The sequence below is a fragment of the Sturnira hondurensis genome, unplaced genomic scaffold (assembly GCF_014824575.4).
Source record: "Sturnira hondurensis isolate 20B ecotype Veracruz unplaced genomic scaffold, ASM1482457v3 Scaffold0008948, whole genome shotgun sequence".
Taxonomy (NCBI): domain Eukaryota; kingdom Metazoa; phylum Chordata; class Mammalia; order Chiroptera; family Phyllostomidae; genus Sturnira; species Sturnira hondurensis.
In genome coordinates, this window is record NW_028081579.1 from 5,438,345 (window position 1) to 5,461,859 (window position 23,515).

The window sequence follows — 23,515 nt, forward strand, 5'->3', positions numbered from 1 at the left end:
AAAAACCATTCCAGCCTTGGCTGGTGTAGCTCAGTGGATTGAGCACTGACATGTATACCAAGGGGTTGCCAGTTCAATTCCCAGTCAGGACATTAGCCTGGGTTGTGGGCCAGGTCCCCAGTTGGGGGCATGCAGGGAGCAGCCACACATTGATGTTTCTTTCCCTCTCCTCTCTCTGAAAATAAATAAATAAAATCTTTAAAAAAAAGAAAAAGAAGAACTATACCAGCTCATCCATTAGGACCTGCGCTTACTTCCCCCACACAGTGAAGTAACACAACACACCTTGTGGGCTCCATCTGCACCCTTCTTGTGTCCCTGAGAAACCCACATAACCAGGCCCTAGCCCCAGCTCATGAGCATCCCTTTTCCCTCCCAAACAAAGAAACTTTATAAATGTGAAATGTTTGTGTTAATATTAATTATATTAATTAGGAATACCCTTAAGTTTAGATAGAAAATGGAATCCTACTACTTAATTTTTTTAAGATTTTACTTATTTATTTTTAGAGAGAGGAGAAGGGAGAAAGAGAGGGAAAGAAACATGAGTATATGAGAGATACATGAATTGGTTGCCTCTCGCACACCCCCTACTGGGGGCCTGGCCTGCAACCCAGGTGTGTGCCCTAACTGGGACTCAAACCAGCTACCCTTTGGTTCACAGGCTGGCACTCAATCCATTGAGCTTCACCAACCAGGGCTAAAAGTTTCTTCATAAAAGATCATTTTTACCCTTATCAATTTAATATACTTTGTTTTTTTGTGTTTTTTTTTTGTCAAAGCAATTTTATTATTTATTTATTTATTTATTTAAAAATATATTTTATTGATTATACCATTACAGTTGTTCTATTCCCCCCTTCAATCCCCTCCGCCCGCACCCTCCCTCCCCCACCATTCTCCCCTACTTAGTTTATAACCACGTGTCTCAAGTTCTTTGGATTCTATATTTCCCCCACTATTCTTGCCCTCCCCCCTATCTATTTTCTACCTACCCTCTATGCTATTTTCTGTGCCTTCTCCCCTTCCCACCCCCCTGTTTCTAACCCTCCATGTGTTCTTCATTTCTATGGTTCCACTCCTGATCTAGCTGTCCTCTTGGTTGGCTTTTGTTTTAGGTGTGGTTATTAATAACTGTGTGTTTGCTGTCCTTTCACTGTTCATATTTTTCATCTTCTTTTTCTTAGATAAGTCCCTTTAACATTTCATATAATAAGGGCTTGGTGATGATGAACTCCTTGAACTTGACCTTATCTGAGAAGCACTTTATCTGTCCTTCCATTCTAAATGAAAGTTTTGCTGGATAAAGCAATCTTGGCTGTAGGTCTTTGGATTTCATGACTTGGAATACTTCTTTCCAGCCCCTTCTTGCCTGTAAGGTCTCTTTTGAGAAATCCGCTGACAGTCTGATGGGTACTCCTTTGTAGGTGACTGTCCCCTTATCCCTTGCTGCTTCTAGGATTCTCTCCTTCATTTTAGTCTTGGCTAATGTAATTATGATGTGCCTTGGTGTGTTCCTTCTTGGGTCCAACTTCTTTGGGACTCTCTGAGCTTCCTGGATTTCCTGGAAGTCTATTTCCTTTGCCAGACTGGGGAAGTTCTCCTTTATTATTTGTTCAAATAAGTTTTCCACTCGTGGCTGTTTCTTTCCCCCTTCTGGTACCCCTATAATCCGGATGTTGGAACGTTTAAAGATGTCCTGGAGGTTCCTAAGCCTCTCCTCATTTTTTTGAATTCTCATTTCTTCATTCCTTTCTGGTGGGATGTTTTGTTCTTCCTTCTGGTCCATTCCATTGATTTGAGTCCCCGTTTCCTTTCCATCACTATTGGTTTCCTGTGCATCTCCCTTCATTTCAATTAGTTTAGCCTTCATATGTTCCTCTAATTTGTGACTTTGTTCCTCTAATTTGTGACTATAATCTACCAGTTCTGTGAGCATCCTGATAAATAGTGTCCTGAATTGTGCTTCTGAGAGGCTGGCAATTTCTCGGTCGCTTAGAGTTATTGGCTCTGGGACTTTGAGTTCTTCTTGCGCCATCTTTCGGGTCCGTGCCTGTTCCATAGCAGGATCAGAGCCCTAAAGTGTTCACTAGAACAGGGCAACTCAGTCCCTGGGTTGTGATGCTGTCTGTGGGGGCGGGGTCAAAGAGGGACTATGGCGTCCTGTCTGCCGTCTGCCGCCACGGCCCTCACCGGTGCCGCAGTTGCTGCCGTCACCGGGCCCACGAGTTTCGTCCCACTGCACGCGAGTGTGCCACCGCCGTCAGCCCTCGCCCCCTGGGGCCTGCGTGGTCTGTCTCACTGTGCGCGAATATGCGCCCGCGGTCTGCCCCGCACCCCAACTGGTTCCCGTCTGCCTGCGCGCCTGGGTCGGGGGCCCTGTCCTGCCCGACCCTGCTCGCTGCTGGCTCCGCCCCTCTTACCGTCCCGCTGAACGGTTAGATGTAGTCGGACTTCCGTATAATTCAATTTTCTGTCCTTTGGTTGTGTCTTTGTTTCTCCAAACCTTTGTTGTATTCAAACTTGGTTGTGGGAGAAGGCACAGTGTTTCCACCTATGTCTCCATCTTGGCGGAAGTCCCTAGTATACTTTGTACAACATGAGAAAATACAGTGTAAGGTTTACTGTTTCATTAGGAAATAAATACATTGAAGCCTTATAATAATACTACTAATATAGGTGGGAATTTTACTTTAGAAATGTTTTGAATTTCAGTAATTAGCACTGTACTTACTATGTGCTGGCTATATAGTAACATTTATTAACTTACTTAATTCTCCAAATAATAATAATGAGGTGGGTACCATTATTATCCTGATTTCCAGGTGAGGAAACTGATGCACAGACAGGTTAAGTGATATATATGCCTTAGGTCATATAGTTGGGAAGTTGGGAAGCTGGGATTGAGTTCTAGGCAGTTTGGTTCCAGGTCCATGCTCTTAACCATTGCACTATTCTATCTTTTCTCTGAACCAAATAGACACATCAATTATAATTTTTTCTCAACAAGTGCATTGTCCTTTTTTTAGGACAAGCCTTAGGAAGAGTGTTATGCTAAAGTTTAGTTTTTGCTTCTAGTACCCAAGGGTAATGGTGCTGCCATTTATCTAGCTTCCCAAGGTCCATAATTTCCCCTCCTATATCAGGTCTACTGTTTGTAGATCCTGCCTGTTACGTTTCCTAAGTATCTTTCAGCTTTGTTAGTTCGTCTGTGTGCTTACTGGTTCCACTGTCTTGATCCTGGCCTTCAGTGCCTGATACAGCAGTTTCCTAGTTGCAGTATTTTTTTAAAATATAAAATCTTTACCAGGATTGCTTTTTGGCCTTTTGGCTTAGATCAAGTATAGTATCTGTTCTTATAACCATGATTTTACTACTACTTTGATTGTAAGGTGTTTAATAACACTCACATCTACAAGATCAAATTTAAACTTTATCATGGCTTACAAAAACCTTTTTCCTTCAAGATGCTTCCAGTTTATTTTTTCATCTTCAAGTCCATCTGTTCCCCATCTGTAACCTTCAGTGACATAGTCCCAGAAGGGTCTCTGAATATCCTGTGCTCTTTTATAACTACCTCTCTGGCCTTGATCTATGCTCTTCCCTTTATCCAAATTGCTCCTCCCTTTATCCAGAATGCTCTCCCTTCCACATTACCTGGTAAAGATATGCTCATTCTACAAGCTCAAACTCATTCCTTAGTGTCTATAAATCCTTCCCTGACTTAGGCGAAATCATGTTTCTCTTGCATCTAAAGTTGTTTATGCTTACTTCTAATATAATATTCATTATATTATTGTATTTTTCATTTCCTTCACTAGATTTAGGGTATACCATACTACTTATACATTATTTGGCAGGTAAGTCTCAGTATTTTCATCCAATGAATAAATATATTAAACTCTTTAAACTTTTTCCATAGGTGCTGCAGACGATTACAATAGAATTGGTTCTTCGTTATATGCTTTAGGAACTCAGGATTCTACAGATATATGCAAGTAAGGATTCTGATTTTTTTAAAATAGTAAATATAAAATAAAACAAACTGCCCTGGCTGGTGTAGCTCAGTGGATTGAGCGCGGGCTGAGAACAAAAGGGCTGCCAGTTCGATTCCCTGTTGGGGCACATGCCTGGGTTGTAGGCCAGGCCCCCAGTATGGGGTGTGCAAGAGGCAACCACACATTGATGTTTCTCTCTCTCTCTTTCTCCTCTTTCCCCACTCTCTAAAGGTAAATAAATAAAATCTTTTAAATAAATAAATTAATTAAATAAAACAAACTTTGTTGGCAGCCTGGGCACACAATAAATACTCAAGACCTAATGGACATTTTGGAATAATTTTTGTCAAAACACAAAGAGCTTCTTTATAAACCTAGGTCCATGACAGTTTTTCTCTTCCCTTTCTCTTGCAGTGGACCTTAAGATATATATTTTTTTAATCTTTACAAAGTTTTATTTGATGATAATGTGTCAGGGTGTATGTATTTAAGAGAGAGACGGTAAGACAGGATTTTTGTCAGAGTTACCAATTTGTACTTTTTTACGAGGCTGGCTATTTTAGCTTTTATAGTTTAGTGAATGTTAGAGCAGTTGGGTGGATAAGGAAGGTGTTCTGCATGTTCATGTGAAACACTCTTAGGAAGTTTGTTTACACAGCTATCCTTTATTTACTTTATGCTAGTTTTTCACTTCAGTAGTAGTTAATTTTAGTTGCTCCTATAATATTGTTTAAACCCAACTCTTCTCTGAAGAATAATTCACTTTTTTTTTTAAGATTTTATTTATTTATCTTTAGAGGGGAAGGGGAGAGGGAGAGAAACATCAATGTATGGTTGCCTTTTGTGCTTCCCTGCTGGTAGTTAGCCTGCAAGGAACTGGCCTGCAACCCAGGCATGTGCCCTGACTGGGAATCAAACCGCGATCATCTGGTTCGCAGGCCCGCGCTCAATCCACTGAGCTACGCTAGCCAGGGCTCACTTATTTTTTAAAGATTTATTTATTTTATTTTTAGAGGAGAAGGGAGGGAGAAAAAGAGGGAGGGAGAGAAACACCAATGTGTGCGAGAAACATTGATTGCTTGCCTCTCACGTGTGCCTCAACTGGGGACCTGGCCCGCAACCCAGTCAGGTGCCCTGACGGGGAATCGAACCCAGTAACCTTTTAGTTATGTGGGATGACGCACAACCAACTGAACCACACGGGTCAGGGCTAATTTGCTTTTTAAAAATGTTAAGTGGAAAAACTTTTTGTGCCTTTCTCATAAGTTCATTCCTTTTTCTAAACCACATCCTTGAACTTTTCTCTAGTATATCCTCTCTGAGTAGACGTGTAAGATCCAAGTTTTTCAGCAAAGCAAAGTACCATAGCTTACACTAATTAACATGCCGCCTTCCCAAGGAATTAGTTCTTAATTTTTTGATGAAAAGAAAAAAAGGTCAACCTTCTCTGTGTTATCTGACTTAACCCTGTTAAAGCAAGTTCTTTTTAGTAAAGTGAAGTTCATAAAATTGTTCTTTAGGTTTCAGTAGTATTTGCCCTAATCCAATTATAACGTCATCTATAATCACATATTCTACAGATATTCTTTAGTAGTTTGGCTTTGGGATGCATTTAGTTAGTTGTCAGCACTTGAGACAGAGGCTATTTAGTAAAAATGAAAGTGAATTCTGAGATAAATTGGTTATTGATTTCTCTTGTTTATCAAAACAAAGCAGCCCTATTTAAAAATGTTTAAGCCCTGGCTGGTGTAGCTCAGTGGATTGAGCGCAGGCCTGCGAACCAGAGGATCGAGGTTCAATTCCCAGTCAGGGCACATGCCTGGGTTGCAAGCCAGTTCCCTGCAGGCCAACTCCCAGCAGGGGACGCATGAAAGGCAACCATACATTGATGTTTCTCTCCCTCTCCTTCCCCTCTAAAGATAAATAAATAAATAAAATCTTTAAAAAAATAAAATAATAAAATTTCTTAAAAAAAAATGTTTAAAACGTAACCATCAGATAGCTTCAAAAACTGCTCCAACTTGTGTTTTCCTTATAAATCAGTATTTAAAATTTTTTTTAATCCTCAACCAAGAATACTTCTTGCTGTCAGTGGGGAGGAGAATTTTGAGGGTATTGGCTTTATTTAGTATTATGTGGCATATTACTAAAGAATATCAAGATAAAGTATTTAGGTTTTAATGCATAACTTAGGCTGTTATCTTGAAATGGGCTTTTTTTCTGTAACAGCAGATTTCAAATCATTTGTGATGGGTGGAACTACAGAGATATTTTTGTTAAACTGAAAGGAAGTAAGGAAGGCCATTAAATATTGTAATGAGACAAGAATGCTCATTATTCATATAGTTGGGTCATTATGTATTCTCTGAATGTTTGAAATGGAAAATTATTTAAAGGTAGCTTCTGATGAAATATCTTTCTTTCCCAGGTTTTTTCTCAAAGTTTCAGAACTGTTTGATAAAACAAGAGTAAGTACTATTAAATAACCTTTGATCATCTAAATCTCTGCATACAGTTGTATTTAATTTGTTTAGCTTTATTGAGGAAGATGAGTTACACTTCAAAAGGATGAAGAAACATTTAAATATATAAAAATTTGAGAGTTTTTTAAGAAATTCAGTTTTTGTTACAGCCTTTTGGTATTTATATGGATGTTTGTATTCTTGATCAGAAAACATGTTCATTATGGAGACTAGGTTTGTTTTTATGAAGAATAATCCTTTCTTGGGGCTTTGTAAGCTAGAAGAAAGTCTTAGATTCATCATAACTGTACCAAGACTGTATTGCTTTTGATCCCCCTTGGTATACTGGGTTAAACGTGAGTTGTATCAAGTATACAACTACAGAAGGTTTCATTCATAGTAATAATTTAATACTAAATAATCTTGGTTCATAGGGATCAGTCTTTTTTAAATAATTCATAATTTTTTGTTTTTAGAGAGAGGGAGAGAAACATTGATGTGAGAGAGAAGCATCGATCGGTTGCCTCTCCTACGTACCCTGACCAGGGACTGAACCCACAACCCAGGCATGCGCCCTGACTGGGGGTTGTTGAACTGGTGAACTTTTGCTTTGCAGGATGATGCCCAACCAGCTGAGCCACACCAGTCAGGAGTCCGGGATCAGTCTTAGATACAATAATAGTTAATATTTTTATCATTTGAAGAATAATGAAAATGTTTCTAGATATTTAATGGTGCTTAGCTGAGAGTGGTAGTGTCTAGTTCATTGTAAAAATCTGATTTCAACATGATCTTTTCAATTGAGTGATAATGTGGTAGAGAGAAGTAAAAGAAAAGATATTTTCACAAAGGAAAAAGTCCTTAATATATACATGCTGTTATACTGGGGTCCAGATAGTCTGTTATTCTGCCTTTGATATTTGTACCAGTGATCATTTTATGGGCAGTTAGAGATTTTTATGTGTGCATTTACATCATAAGAATAGGGGTATGTATCAAAATAGCCTTATATGTCAGTTCTTTTAGAAACATGTCAAGATGGGACTAGATGTCCAAGAGCTTTATTGTGGGGAGCAGAGAGGAAAGAGCAGGAAGAGCCTTCAGACCACAGTGAAGGTCCACTCCTGTGAAAGAAGAGGGCAGAGCAAAGAGGACTAGGTAGGAAGAGTTTCAGACTGTAGCATAGTTCTGAGAAAGTTTTGTTCTAGTCAAAGGGGAGTCTTTGAGCCTGAGTTGCCCATTAGAGGAATTCTGCATCAGGCAGGAATGGGCTGGTGCTACTGCTTTGTCCTCGCCAGGGTACAGTGGAGACAAGATGGGGAGGATGCAGTATAGCCGTGGTGTGAACGTGATTTCTGGATCCAGAAAGGTTGCAGTTGGGACTATCAGCAACTATGCTTCTTACAGCAAGCAGCTTCTCTTGAACAAGATCTGAGTGGCACATTTCCATGGCTACCACAATCCTTATTTCCTTTAGAGTTTGCATGTTGTTCTGGTTATTCTTGCTGTGTAACAAAGCAGCCTAAAAGTCAGTAGCTTAAAACAATAGCCATTTTTATGCTAATGAATTATTTGGGTCAGAAATTCAAAAGGGGCACATTAGTGATGGCTTGCCTCTGCTCTGTGATGACCGCAGTAGGGAAGATAAGAAGGCTGGGTGCTGGGATCATTTGAAAGCTCTTTCACTCATATCTGGGGTTGATACTGTTAGTCAGTTGGGACTTCTGCTAGGCCTGTTGGCTGTAACGTCTACACCTGGCTTTTCCAGAGTTGTTTAGGTTTCTTTATAACATGGTGGCTAGGTTCCAAAAGTGAACATCCCAGAAGATTGGAAGTAGAAGCTGCTAGTTTTGTAAGGCTTGTGCCTGGAACCTTGGCACAACATCCTTTTGTATTGGTCACGCAACCTCAGAGCCCAGATTCAAGGGGAGGGACAGATACCCTGCTTCTTAATGTAAGGAGAAGAGCCATATTAAAAGTGTGTAATCTAAATTTATCTAAACTGATTTAGTTACATCACTTTTGAGTATATATGGGGGTGCTCCCCCCCAAAACCAGAATTTTCTTTTAGGGAGCAGGCTCAATGTAGTGCATAAAGGTTTCCCCTGCTAGATGAGTGAGTGTTCTGGCAACCCATCTGTATCAGTATACAAGCTGGTCGTGTTGTAAGAGGCTGAGCTTGACTTCAATGAAATTTCATTGAAGACTCTTTCAAAGTATGCCCGCTTCATGATTTACGAGCACACCTGCCCATATCACACGGAGTGTTCAGCAGTTTTTGACCCAAAATGGCATGACCCCTGTACCCCACCTTCCGTGTTTACCCAGTTTTGCCCCAAGCAACTTTTAGTTGTTGTTTCCTGGGATGAAAAAAGTCCTTAAAGGGAAACATTTTGCCAATGTGGAAGAGGTAAAACAAAAATACGGCAGAAGCACTACAAGGCATTAAAATCAATGAGTTCAAAAACTGTTTTGAGCAGTGGAAGAAAACGTCTCAATAGGACCATTGCATCAAATGGACAGTACTTTGAAGGTGACTGAAGTTTAAACGTGTAAGAATAAATACACAATTTTTTATAGGTAAATACTGGGGTTTTTTGGGTCCCCCCTTGTACTTCATGTTTATGCTCTTACCTATTAGGTTAAAAAGTTCCATAAGTTTATTTCTCCATAAAGTAATATTTTTAGAAGCTTCATATTTTTATACTGAAGTATATTATACATGTAGGAAAGAACACCTATTAGAAGTATACTTCTCAGTGAAACTTTATATTACCTACTTAATGAACAGCCAAACCAAAAAAGAGAACGTTGCCCTGGCCAGTGTGGCTCAGTTGGGTAGAGTGTCATCCTGTACACCAAGAGGTAACCAGTTCAATTCTTGCTCAGAGGACATAACTAGGTTGCAAGTTCCATCCATGGTTAGGGCACATACAGAAGGCAACTGACCAGTGTTTTTCTCTCTCTCTCTCTCTCTCTCTCCCCCTGCCATTTTTCTGCCTAAAAATCAATAAACATGTTTTTGAATGGGAAAAAATAAAATACACACTTTCTCAGTGACTTTACTCCTACAGCTGAATGCACCACATTAAATCGCACAAAATTTTCACATGCCTGGGTTGCAGGCCAGTTCCCCGCAGGGGCTAATTCCCAGCAGGGGATGCACAAGAAGCAACCATACATTGATATTTCTCTTCCTCTCCTTCCCTTCCCCTCTAAAGATAAATAAATAAAATATTTAAAAATAAAGAAATCGCACAAAATTTTTAAAAAGCGAACTTACCAGCAACTCAGATGCCCTGTCCCCTGCTTCAGCTGCCTTCTGAGTTACCACCTCCTGTAAGGTTAACCACTATCCCAGCTTTTAACAGCGTAGATTAACTTTATTTTCATATTTTATATAAATGCATTATGCAGTATACATTTGCTTATGTCTGGCTTCATTATGTATATAAGATTTACCCTTGTTCTTATATGTAGGTATATTCCCTTCATTCTTATTACTATGTAGTATCCCATTGCAGGAATGTACCTAAATTTATCTGTTCTGTTAGTAGACATTTCTAGTTAGGAGCTCTTTACAAATGGTATTGCTAAGACCATTCATGTATATCTTCAGTTGAACATAAATGCATATTTCTGTTGGGTGTGCATAACTAGAAGGGGAATTAGTGGGTCGTAGTTATTATTTATAACTTTGATTTTTTTACTGTAATTGAGAAAATACTCAGTGTAGAATGTAAGTGGTAATTAAATGCCCAGTTTTTCCCTTTTTCAGAAAATAGAAGCAAGAGTGTCTGCTGATGAGGACCTCAAACTTTCTGACCTTTTAAAATATTACTTAAGAGAATCTCAAGCTGCTAAGGTAACTGTATTGTTAATTGTTGGGCTTTTTCTCTTTTTTATTGAATTTATTGGGGCAACATTGCTTAATAAAATTACATAGGTTTCAGATAATATAGTTCTATAATACATCATTTGTATATTGTGTTGTGTGTTCACTACCCCGAGTCAACTCCTCCTTCCGTCACCATTTAACCTTCTTATACCCTTTTACCTCTCGCCAATACCCCCATTTCCCTCTAGTAATAAGTATACTGTTCTCTGTGTTTATGATAGGTTTTTGTTGGTTTGTTTTGTTTAGTCCCTTTACCTTTTTTACCCAGCAGCACAACACCCCTCCCCTCTGACACCTGTCAGTCTGTTCTCTATCTGTGAGTCTTTTTGTTTTGTTTGTTAGGTTGTTTTGTTAATTAGATTCTACATATGAATGAAATCAAGTGGTACTTGTCTTTCTCTGACTGGCTTGTTTCACTTAGTATAATATTCTTCAGGTCCATCCATGCTGCTGCAAAAGGAAACATTTCCGTCCTTCTTTTTTTTTTTTTTTCAACCAAGTAGTATTCCACTGTGTAAATGTACCACAGCTTTTTTATCCACTCATCCAGCACCATTTATTGAATAGACTGTCTTTACCCCATTGTGTGTTTTTGCCTCCTTTTATCGTATATTGACTATAGAGGCATGGATTTATTTCTAGACTCTCCTTTTTTTTTAAAGATTTTATTTATTTATTTTTAGAGAGGGGGGAAGGGAGTGAGAAAGAGGGAAAGAAACAACAAACATCAATTTGACCATTGGGAACTTCAAGCCAGGATGGGGGCATAGGAAGATAACACTTTGCCTCCTTGCACAACCAAAAGAAGGACATCAGCAAATTTAAAAACAAAAATAACCAGAACTGCCAGAAAATTGAACTGTATGGAAGTCCAACAACCAAGGAGTTAAACAAACATTCATTCAGACTGGTAGGCGGGATGGAGATGGGCAGCCAGGGCGGAGAGGACACAGAACGAGGTGGCAGGTGGAATACTGGTCCCATATTTGCTCGGATAAATCAGCAGGAACAACTGGGGAGTGAGGTAGACCATGCAACCCAGGGTTCCAGCCAGGGGAAATAAAGCCTCAAAACCTCTGACTGTAAAAACCTTTGGGGGTTGCAGCAATGGGAAAAACTCCCAGCCTCACAGAGTTCATTGGAGAGACCCACGGGGTCTTAGAATTTATGCAAACCCGCCCACCAGTGAATCAGCACCAGAAGGGCCCACTTTGCTTGTGAGTAGTGGAGGAAGTGAATGCAAGCTGGCAGAGAGCCCAGCAAGCAGCAGTGCTCCCTCTCTGACCCCTCCCCACGTAGATAGCCATGAGAGTAGACAGGGGGGTTGCCCCGCCACAGTGAATACCTAAGACTATGCCCCTTACAACATAACAGGCACACCAAGACAAAGAAATATGGCCCAAGTGAAAGAACAGATCAAATCTACAAAAACAGAACTAAGTGATGAAGAGATAGCCAGTCTATCAGATGCAGAGTTCAAAACACTGGTAATCAGGATGCTCACAGAATTGGTTGAGTGTTATTGCAAAATAGAGAAGTGAAGGCTATACAAAGTGAAATAATGAAAAATATACAGGGAATCAACAGTGAAAGGAAGTAAACCGGGACTCAAATCAGCAATTTGGAACATAAGGAGGAAATAAACATTCAACCAGGACAGAATAAAGAAATAAGGATTCAAAAAAATGAGAGGCTTAGACACCTCTGGAACAACTTTAAACATTACAACATTTGAATCTTAAGGGGTGCCAGAAGAACAAGAGCAAGAAATGGAAAACTTATTTGAAAAAAGAATGAATGGGGACTTCTCTAATCTGGCAAGGGAAATAGACTTCCAGGAAGTCCAGGAAGGTCAGAGAATCCCAAAGAAATTGGACCCAAGGAAGCACACACCAGGGCGCATCAGAATTACGTTACCCAAGATGAAAGATAAAGAGAGAATCTTAAAAGCAGCAAGAGAAAAGGAGAGAGTTACCTACAGAGGAGTTCTCATAAGGCTATCAGTTGATTTCTCAGAAGAAACCTGGCAGGCAAGAAGGGGCTGGCAAGAAGTATTCCAAGCTAGGAAAGGCAAGGACCTATTTCCAAGATTAGTCTATCCAGCAAAGCTATCATTTAGAATGGAAGGGTAGATAAAGTGCTTCCCAGATAAGGTCAAGTTAGAGTTCACCATCACCAAGCCCTTATTATATGAAATGTTAAAGGGACTTATCTAAGGAAAAGAAGATTAAAACTATGAGCAGTAAAATGACAACAAACTCAGCTATCAACAACAGAACCTAAAAAAACAAAAGAACAAACTACGCAAACAACCAGAACAGGAACAGAACCACAGAAATGGAGATCACATTATTAGTGGGTAGTGGAAGCGGGAAGTGGGGAGAAGTTACAGAGAATATGTAGCATAGAAAATAGACAGGGAGAGGTTAAGAATAGTATAGGAAATGTAGAAGCTGAAGAACTTATATGTACAACCTATGAACTTGAACTAAAGGGGGGGTTGGAGATGCAAGTGGGAGGGGGTGTACGGGGTGGGGGGAGTAAAGGGAGAGAAATGGAACAACTGAAATATCCTAGATTGTGGGCCAGGTCCCCACTTGTGGACATGTAAGAGGCAACTGATCGATGTTTCTCTACTCTCTCCCTCCCTTCCCCTGTCTGTAAAAATATAAATAAATAAAATATTAAAAATATAAAGTAAACAATGCAGTATGCATGGGTTTGGATTTATGGCAGACCCACCACTATGGGCTCTTACAGTGCCCAATGCCAGAGCAAACTCTGGCCTTGAACCGTTGCTGGCCTCCCAGTAGGCTATAGGCACTGAAGCAATGTACACAGTAGGAAAAAGTATATAACTGGTTTGTGGATATTTGTTTTGTATTCTGCCACTTTACTGAATTTATCAGTTCTGGTAGTTTTTGCTGGAATCTTTGGGGTTCTCTATATACAGTATCATGTCATCTGCAAATAATGACAGTTTTACTTCTTCCTTTCCAATTTGCATGCCTTTTGTTTCTTCTTGTCTGTGGCTAGGACTTCGGGTATTATGTTGAATAAGAGTGGTGAAAGTAGACGTTCTTGTTTTGTTGCTGATCTTAAGGAAAACACTTGTAGTTTTTACCCATCGAGTATGATGTTGGCTGTGGATTTGTCATGTATGTGGTCTCTATTACATTGAGGTATTTTCCCTCTGTTCCACTTTGCTGAGAGTTTTTCATCATAAATGGGTACTGGATTTTATGAAATGTTTTTTCTGCATCTGTTGATATGATCATGTAGATTTTCTCCTTCATTTTGTTTACATGGTATATCCTGTATCATTGTTTTGTTTTTATGGACTTTTTTCTTAGATTTTAGAGAGAGGGGAAGGGAGGGAAGAAGAAAAACATCACGTGAGAGAGATACATCTCTCAGCTGCCTCAGGCACGCCCACAACTCGGGAGCTGGCCTGCAATCCAGGCATGTGCCCTGACTGAGAATCAAACCAGAGGCCTTTCAGTTTGCAGGCTCGGACTCAATCCACTGAGCCGCACCAGCCAGGGCTAAATGGACTTTTTAACAAAGTCTTCTCTTTAAAGGTAGTTAGATTTGCTCTCACTGGTGTGGCTCAGTGGATTGAGCATTATCCCGCAAACTGACAGATCACCAGTTCAATATCTGGTCAGGGCACAGGCCTGGGTTGTGGGCCAGGTCCCACTTGGGGGAGTGCAAGAGGCAACTGATTGTTGTTCTCTTGCACATCAATGTTTCTCTCCCTTTCTTTCCTTCCCCTCTCTCTGAAAATAAATAAGTAAAATCTTTTTTTAAACATTGTTAGACTTAAGCTTGTTAAAGCTGATTTATCTTTTGATTTTGTTATATTTTGTTTTTTTTGTTTTTTTTAAATATATTTTATTGATTATACCATCACCGTTGTTCTATTCCCCCCCTTCATTCCCCTCCACCCGCACACTCCCTCCCCCACCATTCTCCCCCCCTTAGTTTATAACCACGTGTCTCAAGTTCTTTAGATTCTATATTTCCCCCAGTATTCTTGCCTTCCCCCCTACCTATTTTCTACCTACCCTCTATGCTATTTTCTGTGCCTTTTCCCCCCTTCTCCTCCTCCCACTCTCCTGTTGTTAACCCTCCATGTGTTCTTCATTTCTTTTTATTTATTTATTTATTTATTTATTTATTTATTTATTTATTTGCCTTTAGAGGGGAAGGAGAGAGGGAGAGGAACATCAATGTATGGTTGCCTCTGGTGCATTCCCTGCTGGGAGTTGGCCTGCAGGGAACTGGCCTGCAACCCAAGCGTGTGCCCTGACTGGGAATCGAACCGCGATCTTCTGGTTTGCAGGCCTGTGCTCAATCCACTGAGCTACGCCAGCCAGGGCCCCATGTGTTCTTCATTTCTATGGTTCCACTCCTGATCTAGCTGTCCTCCTGGTTTGCTTTTGTTTTAGGTGTGGTTGTTAATAACTGTGAGTTTGCTGTCCTTTCACTGTTCATATTTTTCATCTTCTTTTTCTTAGATAAGTCCCTTTAGCATTTCATATAATAAGGGCTTGGTGATGATGAACTCCTTGAACTTGACCTTATCTGAGAAGCACTTCATCTGTCCTTCCATTCTAAATGAAAGTTTTGCTGGATAAAGCAATCTTGGCTGTAGGTCTTTGGATTTCATGACTTGGAATACTTCTTTCCAGCCCCTTCTTGCCTGTAAGGTCTCTTTTGAGAAATCCACTGACAGTCTGATGGGTACTCCTTTGTAGGTGACTGTCCCCTTATCTCTTGCTGCTTCTAGGATTCTCTCCTTCATTTTAATCTTGGCTAATGTAATTATGATGTGCCTTGGTGTGTTCCTTCTTGGGTCCAACTTCTTTGGGACTCTTGAGCTTCCTGGATTTCCTGGAAGTGTATTTCCTTTGCCAGACTGGGGAAGTTCTCCTTTATTATTTGTTCAAATAAGTGTTCCACTCATGGCTGTTTCTTTCCCCCTTCTGGTACCCCTATAATCCGGATGTTGGAATGTTTAAAGATGTCCTGGAGGTTCCTAAGCTTCTCCTTATTTTTTTGAATTCTCATTTCTTCATTCCTTTCTGGTGGGATGTTTCATTCTTCCTTCTGGTCCATTCCATTGATTTCTGTCCCCATTTCCTTTCCATCACTATTGGTTTCCTGTGCATCTCCCTTCATTTCAATTAGTTTAGCCTTCATATGTTCCTCTAATTTGTGACTATAATCTACCAGTTCTGTGAGCATCCTGATCACCAGTGTCTTGCATTGTGCTTCTGAGAGGCTGGCAATTTCTCGGTCGCTGAGAGTTATTGGCCCTGGGACTTTGAGTTCTTCTTGCGCCATCTTTTGGGCTGTTCGTGCCTGTTCCGTAGCAGGACCGGAGCCCTAAAGTGTTCACTAGAGCAGGGCAACTAAGTCGCTGGGTTGTGACGTTGTATCTGGGGGTGGGGTCAAAGAGGAACAATGGCGTCCTGTCTGCCGCCGCGGCCCCCACTGGTGCTGCACCTGCCACTATCACCGGGCCCACGCGTTTCGTCCCACTGCACGCAAGTGTGCCACTGCCATCAGCCCTCGCCCCCTGGGACCTGCATGGTCCGTCTCACTGTGCGCGAATGTGCGACCGCGGTCAGTCTGCTGTGCACCCCAACTGGTTCCGGGCTGCCTGCATGCCTAGGTCGGGGGATCTGTCCTGCCCAACCCTGCTCGCTCCGCCCCTCTTACCGTCCCAGTTGAACGGTTAGATGTAGTTGGACTTCCATATAATTCAATTTTCTGTCCTTTGGCTGTGTCTTTGTTCTCCAAACCTTAGTTGTATTCAAACTTGGTTGTGGGAGAAGGCACAGTGTTTCCACCTATGCCTCCATCTTGGCGGAAGTCTGCCTGATTTTATGTTATATTTTGAAGTGGAAATTTTTTTCTCCTTTTAGAAATTGTAGGTCAGGGAACCCCACATAATAGTTTCCTCTATAAACTTCTGATACAATATAATCTAAAACTTTTTCATATGAATTTGATACATTTAAGTAAAATGTCTGCAAAAACAAAAGTAAAGCCCCCAAATAATAGTTGTATAGCTAAATGATTCCTAATTTGGTCTATATAGGTCCTCTGTTGAAGGTGAGAGATCCCTAAAACAAGGATATGTTTTATTTTAAGGCAACTCAAATTTCCTTTTGAAATTCTGTCTAGGTGCAAGACTGAAACATATGAGTTTAACAAGAACATCTTAAAAGCACAGAATGTTTAGTAACTCAAATACCACAAAATCAATGTTAATTAATGAATTGAGATATTGCACATGAAATTTCCATTTGATCAGTGGTGTTTTGAAGACCATTCTTTCATGCCTTATCAAATTAAAAATAGCCCTTTTAACTTTGAGGACTTAGGTATTTGCAAATATACCATCCATATGAAATTATTTTAAATCAGATTCTGTCTTATAATTGATTTACATTGGATGGGCCAGGATAAAATTATTTACTTTTTAAGACTTTAAATTTATTATTTTATAATAATAATTTGTAGCTGTTAATAGATAGCTTTTTAGAATGGAACATGGTTTTAAAAGTAAATCCATATTTTGCCCTAGCTGGTGTGGCTCAGTGGATTGAGCACCAGCCTTCGGACTGGGCTGAACGGTTGCTGGTTCGATTACCAGTCATGCCTGGGTTGCTGGTCAGGTCCCCAGCTGAGTGTGTGCAAGAGGCAACTGATCTATGTTTCTCTCACATATGTTTCTCTCCCTCTTTCTCCTTCCTTTCCCCTCTCTCTAAAATAAGTAAATAAAATCTTAAAAGTAAGTCCACATTTTTTATAACCACAAGAAAGAATTGAAACTTAATTGTAATAATTAAAACTACAATGAGGTATCACTATACACCTTAATTAGAATGGCTAAAATAAAAAAAATTTCTCAAAAATTATAGCAGCTAGAACTTTTACACACTATTAGTGGAAATATGATACAATACTTTGGAAAAGTGCCACCATTTCTTTAAAAATTAAACATAGACTGCCCTGTGATATAGTCATTCTCATTTAAGTATTTGAAAGCACATGTCTTTACAGATGTTAATGTCAGCTTTATTTGTAATAGCTGAAAACTGGCAAAAACAACCCCCAAATTCACCAGCAGGTGACTGGATAAATAAATTGGGGTATAGCCATATAATTGAATGTAACTCAGCAGTAAAACGTAATGAACTACTTACTCATACAAGCAACAACATGGATGAATCTCAAAATAAAAGATTGTGAAAGAAGTCAAACAACAAAGAACATAGTTTACACTAGAGTTCACTCTTAGTGTTGTACGTTCTATGTGTTTTAACAAATGTGTGACAACATTTATCTACCATTTTAAGTATCATACAGAATAATTTCACTGCCCTAAAAATCCTCTGCGCTCCAGTCTATTCATCTTCCTTTCCCCAACTCTTGTCTTTTTTTAAAAATTATCTTCATAGTTTTGTCTTTTCCAGAATGTCATATAGTTTGGCCTTGCTAGATTGCCTTTTTTTCACTTAGTAATATGCATTTAAGTTTCCTTTATGTCTTTTCATGGCTTGATAATTCATTTCTTTTTAGCACTGAATAATATTCAGTGCTAATATTGCCTGGATTTACCAATTTTATTTATCCACTGACCTACTGAAGGACATCTTGGTTGTTTCCAGGTTTTGGCAATTATGAATAAAGTTGCTATAAATGTTCATGTGCAGGTTTGAGGGTACACATAAAATTTCAACTCTTGAATAAATACCAAGGAACACAATTGCTAGCTCATATGGAAAGAGTGTGTTTAGTTCTGCCAAACCATTTTCCAAAAAGGCTCTACCATTTTGCATTTCTACTAGCAATGAATGATTGTTCCTGTTGCTTCACATTCTTGTCAGTACTTGGTGTTGTCGGTGTTGCATATTTTGGCAATTCTAACAGATGTGTGATTTTTGTTTGTCTTAATTGATTTTAGAAAGAGAAACATCAATTTGTTGTTTCACTTATTTATGCATTCATTGGTTGATCTTTGTACATGCCCTGACTAGGGATAGAACCCACAACCTTGGTGTATCGGGACAACACTCTAACCAGCTGAGCTACCCAGTATCTTATGGTTTTAATTTGCATTGGCCTGATGACATATGATGTGAATGAAGCATCTTTTCACATATTTACCATTTATGTATCTTCTTTGGTGTAGTGTCTGTTTAAAAAAATTGGCCTTTAGCTAGTCCATTTTTTTAATTGAGTTTATTTCCTATTGTTGAGTTGTAAGAGTTCTTTATAGCAATCCTTTATCAGATACATCTTTTGTAAATATTTTGTCTTTGTTCTGTGACTTGTCTTCTCATCCTCTTGACAATGTCTTTGCATAGCAGAAAATTTTAATTTTAATGAAGTTCTCCTTATCAATTACATCTTTCATAGATATGTCATTGGTGTTACATCTAAAAAGTCATCACTAACCCTGGCTGGTGTGGCTCAGTGGATTGAGTAATACCTGCAGACCAGAGGGTCACTGGTTCACTTCCCTGTCAGGGCACATGTCTGGGTGTGGCTGGTCCAGGTTGAGGGTGTGGGAAAGGCGACCACACATTAATATTGCTCTTACTCTCTTTCTTCTTCCCTCCCTCTAAAAAAGAAATTAAATCTTTAAAAATAAATTTTAAAAAGTCATCACCAAACCCAAGGTCACTTGGATTTTTTCCTGTTATCTTCTGGGTTAGTTTCGTTTTCTTATATGTAGGTCTGTGATTTAATTTTTGTATATGAATGTCCAGTTTTCCCAGCACAATTTGTTGAAAAGACTAGCTTTTCTCCATTGTATGGCCTTTGCTCCTTTATAGTCAGCAAAGATCAGTTGACTATATTTTTGTGGGTGTAGTTCTGGGCTCTATTCTGTTTTGTTGATCTATTTGTCTATTTTTTTCCACCACCACTGTTTAGGTTATTGTAGCTTTAGAGTAAGGCTTCAAGAAGGTAGTGTCAGTCATCTGATTTTGTCTGCTCTCTCAGTATTGTTGGTCATTCTGTGTCCTTTGCCTCTCCACTTAAACTTAGAATCCTTTTGTTGATACCTACATAAAAAGTTTTCAGCCATTACAATTATAGCTGATGTGAATCTGTTCTTTCAAGTTGGAAAGAACTGATTTTGACAATATTGAGTCTCCCTGTCGATCAACTTGGAATAATTCCCCATTAATTTTTTAATTTGAATGTTTGTATTCATTAATTTTAGAGAGAAACATCGATTGCATTCATCAGTTGATTCTTGTATGTACCCTGACCAGGATCAAACCCACAACCTTGGCTCATTGGAATGATGCTCAAACCAACAGAGCCACCTGACCCCAGCCTCACCATTTATTTAGTTCTGTGATCTCTCTGATCAGTTTTGTAGTTTTCCTTATATAGATTTTGTATATATTTTGTTAGATCAATACTTAAGTATTTCATTTTCTAGAGTACTAATGGTATTTTTTTTATTTCCAATTTTACTGGTTCTTTGCTGGTATGTAAGAAATCAGTTGACTTGTATATTTTGTTATATCCTTTCAGCCTCATTATTCTCACTTATTAATACAGGAGTTTATTGAGATTTTTTTCAGCTCTTTTTTCCAGCTTTCTATATATACAGTCATCATCTGTGAACAAAGATGGCTTTATTTCTTTCTTCCCAATCTGTATATGTCTTATTTCATTTTCTTATTGCGTTAGCTAGGACTTCCAATACGATGTTGAGAAGCAATGGTGATATGGAACATTCTTATCTTCCTAATGTTAGTGTAAAAGCTTATCATTTCTCCCCACTATGTGTGATGTTAGCTGTAGGTATTTTGTAGATGTTCCTTATCAAGTTGAAGTTCCTTCTATCCCTAGTTTGCTGAGACAGTCAACCGATTGTTGACAAGGATGCTAAGACAGTTTAGTGGAGAAAAGACTTTCAACAAATGGTATTGGGACAACTGAATAGTCATGTGAGAAAGAATAAAGTTGGCCTGTTTTCTTCCATCATTTATAAAAATGTACTGAAAATGGACCAAAGACTTAAGTGTAAGACCTGAAACTGTAATATTTTTTAATATTTTTATTTATTGATTCATGAAAGAGACAGACAGACATCAATCTGCCATTCCACCATCCATTTATCCATTGGTTGCTCCTTGTGTGTACCCTGACCAGAGATCAAACCTGCATCTTTGGAGTATCAGACTGCTCCTCTAACCTACTGAGCTACCTGGCCAAGGACTAAAACTATATTTTAAAAGAAATGCATAAACATAAATTTCTGTGACCTTCAATTAAGGCATTGGTTTCTTAGATATGACACCTGAAGGGCAGCCAAGAAAAAATAATAAACTAAGACTATTAAAGTTAAAAACTTGTGTGTGGCAGAGAACACCATCAAGAAAAGTTAAGGTGCTCAGTGGACTGAGCACCAGCCTGCAAACCAAAGGTCGCCAGTTTAATTCCTAATCAGAGCACATACCTGGGTTGCTGGCCAGGTCCCCAGTTGGTGATGTGCAAGAGGAAACTGATGTTTCTCTTGCATGTTGATGTTTTCTTCCTCTTTCTCTATCCTTTCCCATCCCTCTAAAAATAACTCTTTTAAAAAATAAAATGAAATTGATTGTAGTGATGGTTAAACAACTCTGTGAACATCCTAAAAACCAGTGAATTGTGCACTTTGAATGAGTGAGCTATATGGTATGTAAAGTATATCCCAATAAAGCTGTTACTAAAAAAAATAATAAAGCATAAGAGTAATTGGCATGTGAATTTATCCCTGAGGACAATTAGGTGGTGCTGGTGGCAGCAGAGGCCGTAGTGGTGGTGGTGGTTGAGTGTAACTACCAGAAATGTGCAGCATGTATTATTTGTGGAGTGTTTTATTCTATAGGATCTCCTCTATCGAAGATCTAGGTCACTAGTGGATTATGAAAATGCTAATAAAGCACTGGATAAAGCAAGAGCAAAAAATAAAGACGTTCTGCAGGCTGAAATGTCCCAGCAATTATGTTGTCAGAAATTTGAAAAAATATCAGAATCTGCAAAACAAGGTACTGTTATATTAACCTTTAATAAGGTATGCATTGTACTGGTATGTAAATTAAATAGTTAATCCTAATTTCTTTCATTCACAGAACTCATAGATTTTAAGACGAGAAGAGTTGCGGCATTCAGAAAAAATTTAGTGGAACTAGCAGAGTTAGAACTGAAGCATGCAAAGGTAATGTCATAAGAAAGGTTTAATAATTTCAGGAACTTATAATTTAGAAATGAGTCAGTTATGAAATTGATTCTAGGGGATGATACCATCCATAAGAACTAGTCCTGGATTGAAATTACATTTTCTAAGATTGTTTTACTCCTTAAAAATATTTGGTTTTACTTTAAAAAAAAATTCTCTTACGGTATTTTTTACAGCATTTGTTTACTTGAATTGAGCCCTTTCTTGTAGTTAATATAAAGGTTGGCTCAAACTTTATGGGAATTTTTAAAATAAAAAAATCTTAGAACTGAGAGGGATTTTAAAAATTACCTAATTCAAACAAGAATCTTTTTTGGTGAGTTATCCATATTTATTGAGTATGTACATTAGGAGGTGTACTTTATTGTGTGACAGAAAATACGGAAAAAATTAAGAACACTAAGAAGAATGATATCTGTAATGTCTCTGATGGTCACCTCTGTAAGCTTCTAGTATCTGTTATGGAAACAAATACCACTTTCTTTTCTTTTTTATTTATTTATTTTTAGAGAGAGGGGAAGGGAAGGAGAAAGAGAGGAAGAGAAACATCAATGTGTGGTTGCCTCTTGCTCCCCTTACTGGGGACCTGGCCTGCAACCCAGGCATGTGCCCTGATTGGGAATTGAACCGGTGACCCTTTACTTCACAGGCCCACACTCAATCCACTGAGCTATACCAGCCAGGGCCAAATATTACTTTCTTGACTAGTTGTTCAAAAAGTAAGTTTTCTGAATACAAACAAATATCACTTGGAAATTAAAAATATATTCAAAATCACAAAACTATAAATAAGTATTAAATTTAAATAAACTTAATTTTTATATATTTATAGCATTTACACTTCTAAAGTTATTACAGTTTAAACAAAAATCTCCATCTCCGTAATATTAATATATTTGTCAGTTTTGTCATGGAAAATACAAGGTTTTTTAAAAAACATTTTGTTAATTTTTTTTTTTAGATATAGGGGAAAGGAGAGAGAAAGAGAGAGAGAGAAACATCAATGTGTGGTTGCTTCTTGCTATCCCCTGCCCCAACCAGGGACCTGACCTGCAACCAGGCATGTGCCCTAACTTGGAATTGAACTGGCAACCCTGTGTGTTGCAGGCTGATGCTCAGTCTACTAAGCCACACCAGCCAGGGCAAAAATGAAGTTTTTATCTCTCTTTTACAGTTTACCCTTCAGATACACAAATACTTTATATTACCTGTACATCCTCTCTCCTGCGGGATAGACATCTTTGGACTAAATATTTTTCTTCCCATATTTTTCTTCCCTCAACAAGCTTTTTATAATATTATTACCCTCCTGTCATTGCTCATTCATTCATTCATTTATAGATTTTATTTATTTACCTTTAGAGAGAGGAGAAGGGAGGGAGACAAACATTGACGTGGCAGAGAAACATCGATTAATTGCCCTTTATACACCCCTAACTGGGGATCTGACCCACAACCCAGGCATGCGCTCTGACTGGGAATGAAACCAGTGACCTTTCAGTTTGTGGACAACACCCAACACCCTGAGCCACAGCAGTCAGGGTCTGTCATTGCTCTTTTAAAATATTGTGCCCAGTAGAAAATGCTTTTCTATATACAGACTGATTATTGTATACATTTCTTTTTTGTTTTTGTTTCTGTAAGCATTTATTTGACCCAAACTGAAGACAGTGTCAGGAAGCAAGATCTCAAGTGCTCATGTTGCACAGCATGTTTTGCATGTATAACATAGTGGGCATTTTACCTGTCATATTGTACCAGGTTGAGTTTTGGCTTATAATCATACCTTTTTTGTTTGTTTTTTTATGGGTCACTCTTGAACTGCCAATCTGCAGTGGTATGTGTAAATATTTTTAGTATTTTTTCATTTTTATGCTAAAAAATATAAAATTTACCA

General features: G+C 38.7%; 1 protein-coding gene and 2 pseudogenes across 2 annotated transcripts in view; all 3 read left to right on the top strand.

Annotated features, from left to right (window-relative positions):
- The window catches only part of SNX6 (sorting nexin 6), a 62,282-nt gene extending 40,668 nt beyond the window's left edge, over positions 1–21,614 (top strand). For both annotated transcript variants that reach the window (XM_037056475.1, XM_037056474.1), the window contains 5 exons: positions 3,923–3,998; positions 6,427–6,466; positions 10,239–10,325; positions 21,268–21,427; positions 21,512–21,614. In XM_037056475.1, the coding sequence (XP_036912370.1) occupies positions 3,923–3,998; positions 6,427–6,466; positions 10,239–10,325; positions 21,268–21,427; positions 21,512–21,609 (461 nt within the window). In that variant the 3' untranslated portion in view covers positions 21,610–21,614. The remainder of the gene's footprint in view (positions 1–3,922; positions 3,999–6,426; positions 6,467–10,238; positions 10,326–21,267; positions 21,428–21,511) is intronic.
- Positions 3,312–3,436, top strand: LOC118993945 (uncharacterized; annotated as a pseudogene).
- Positions 13,072–13,201, top strand: LOC118993952 (uncharacterized; annotated as a pseudogene).
- Positions 21,615–23,515: the final 1,901 nt, after the last annotated feature.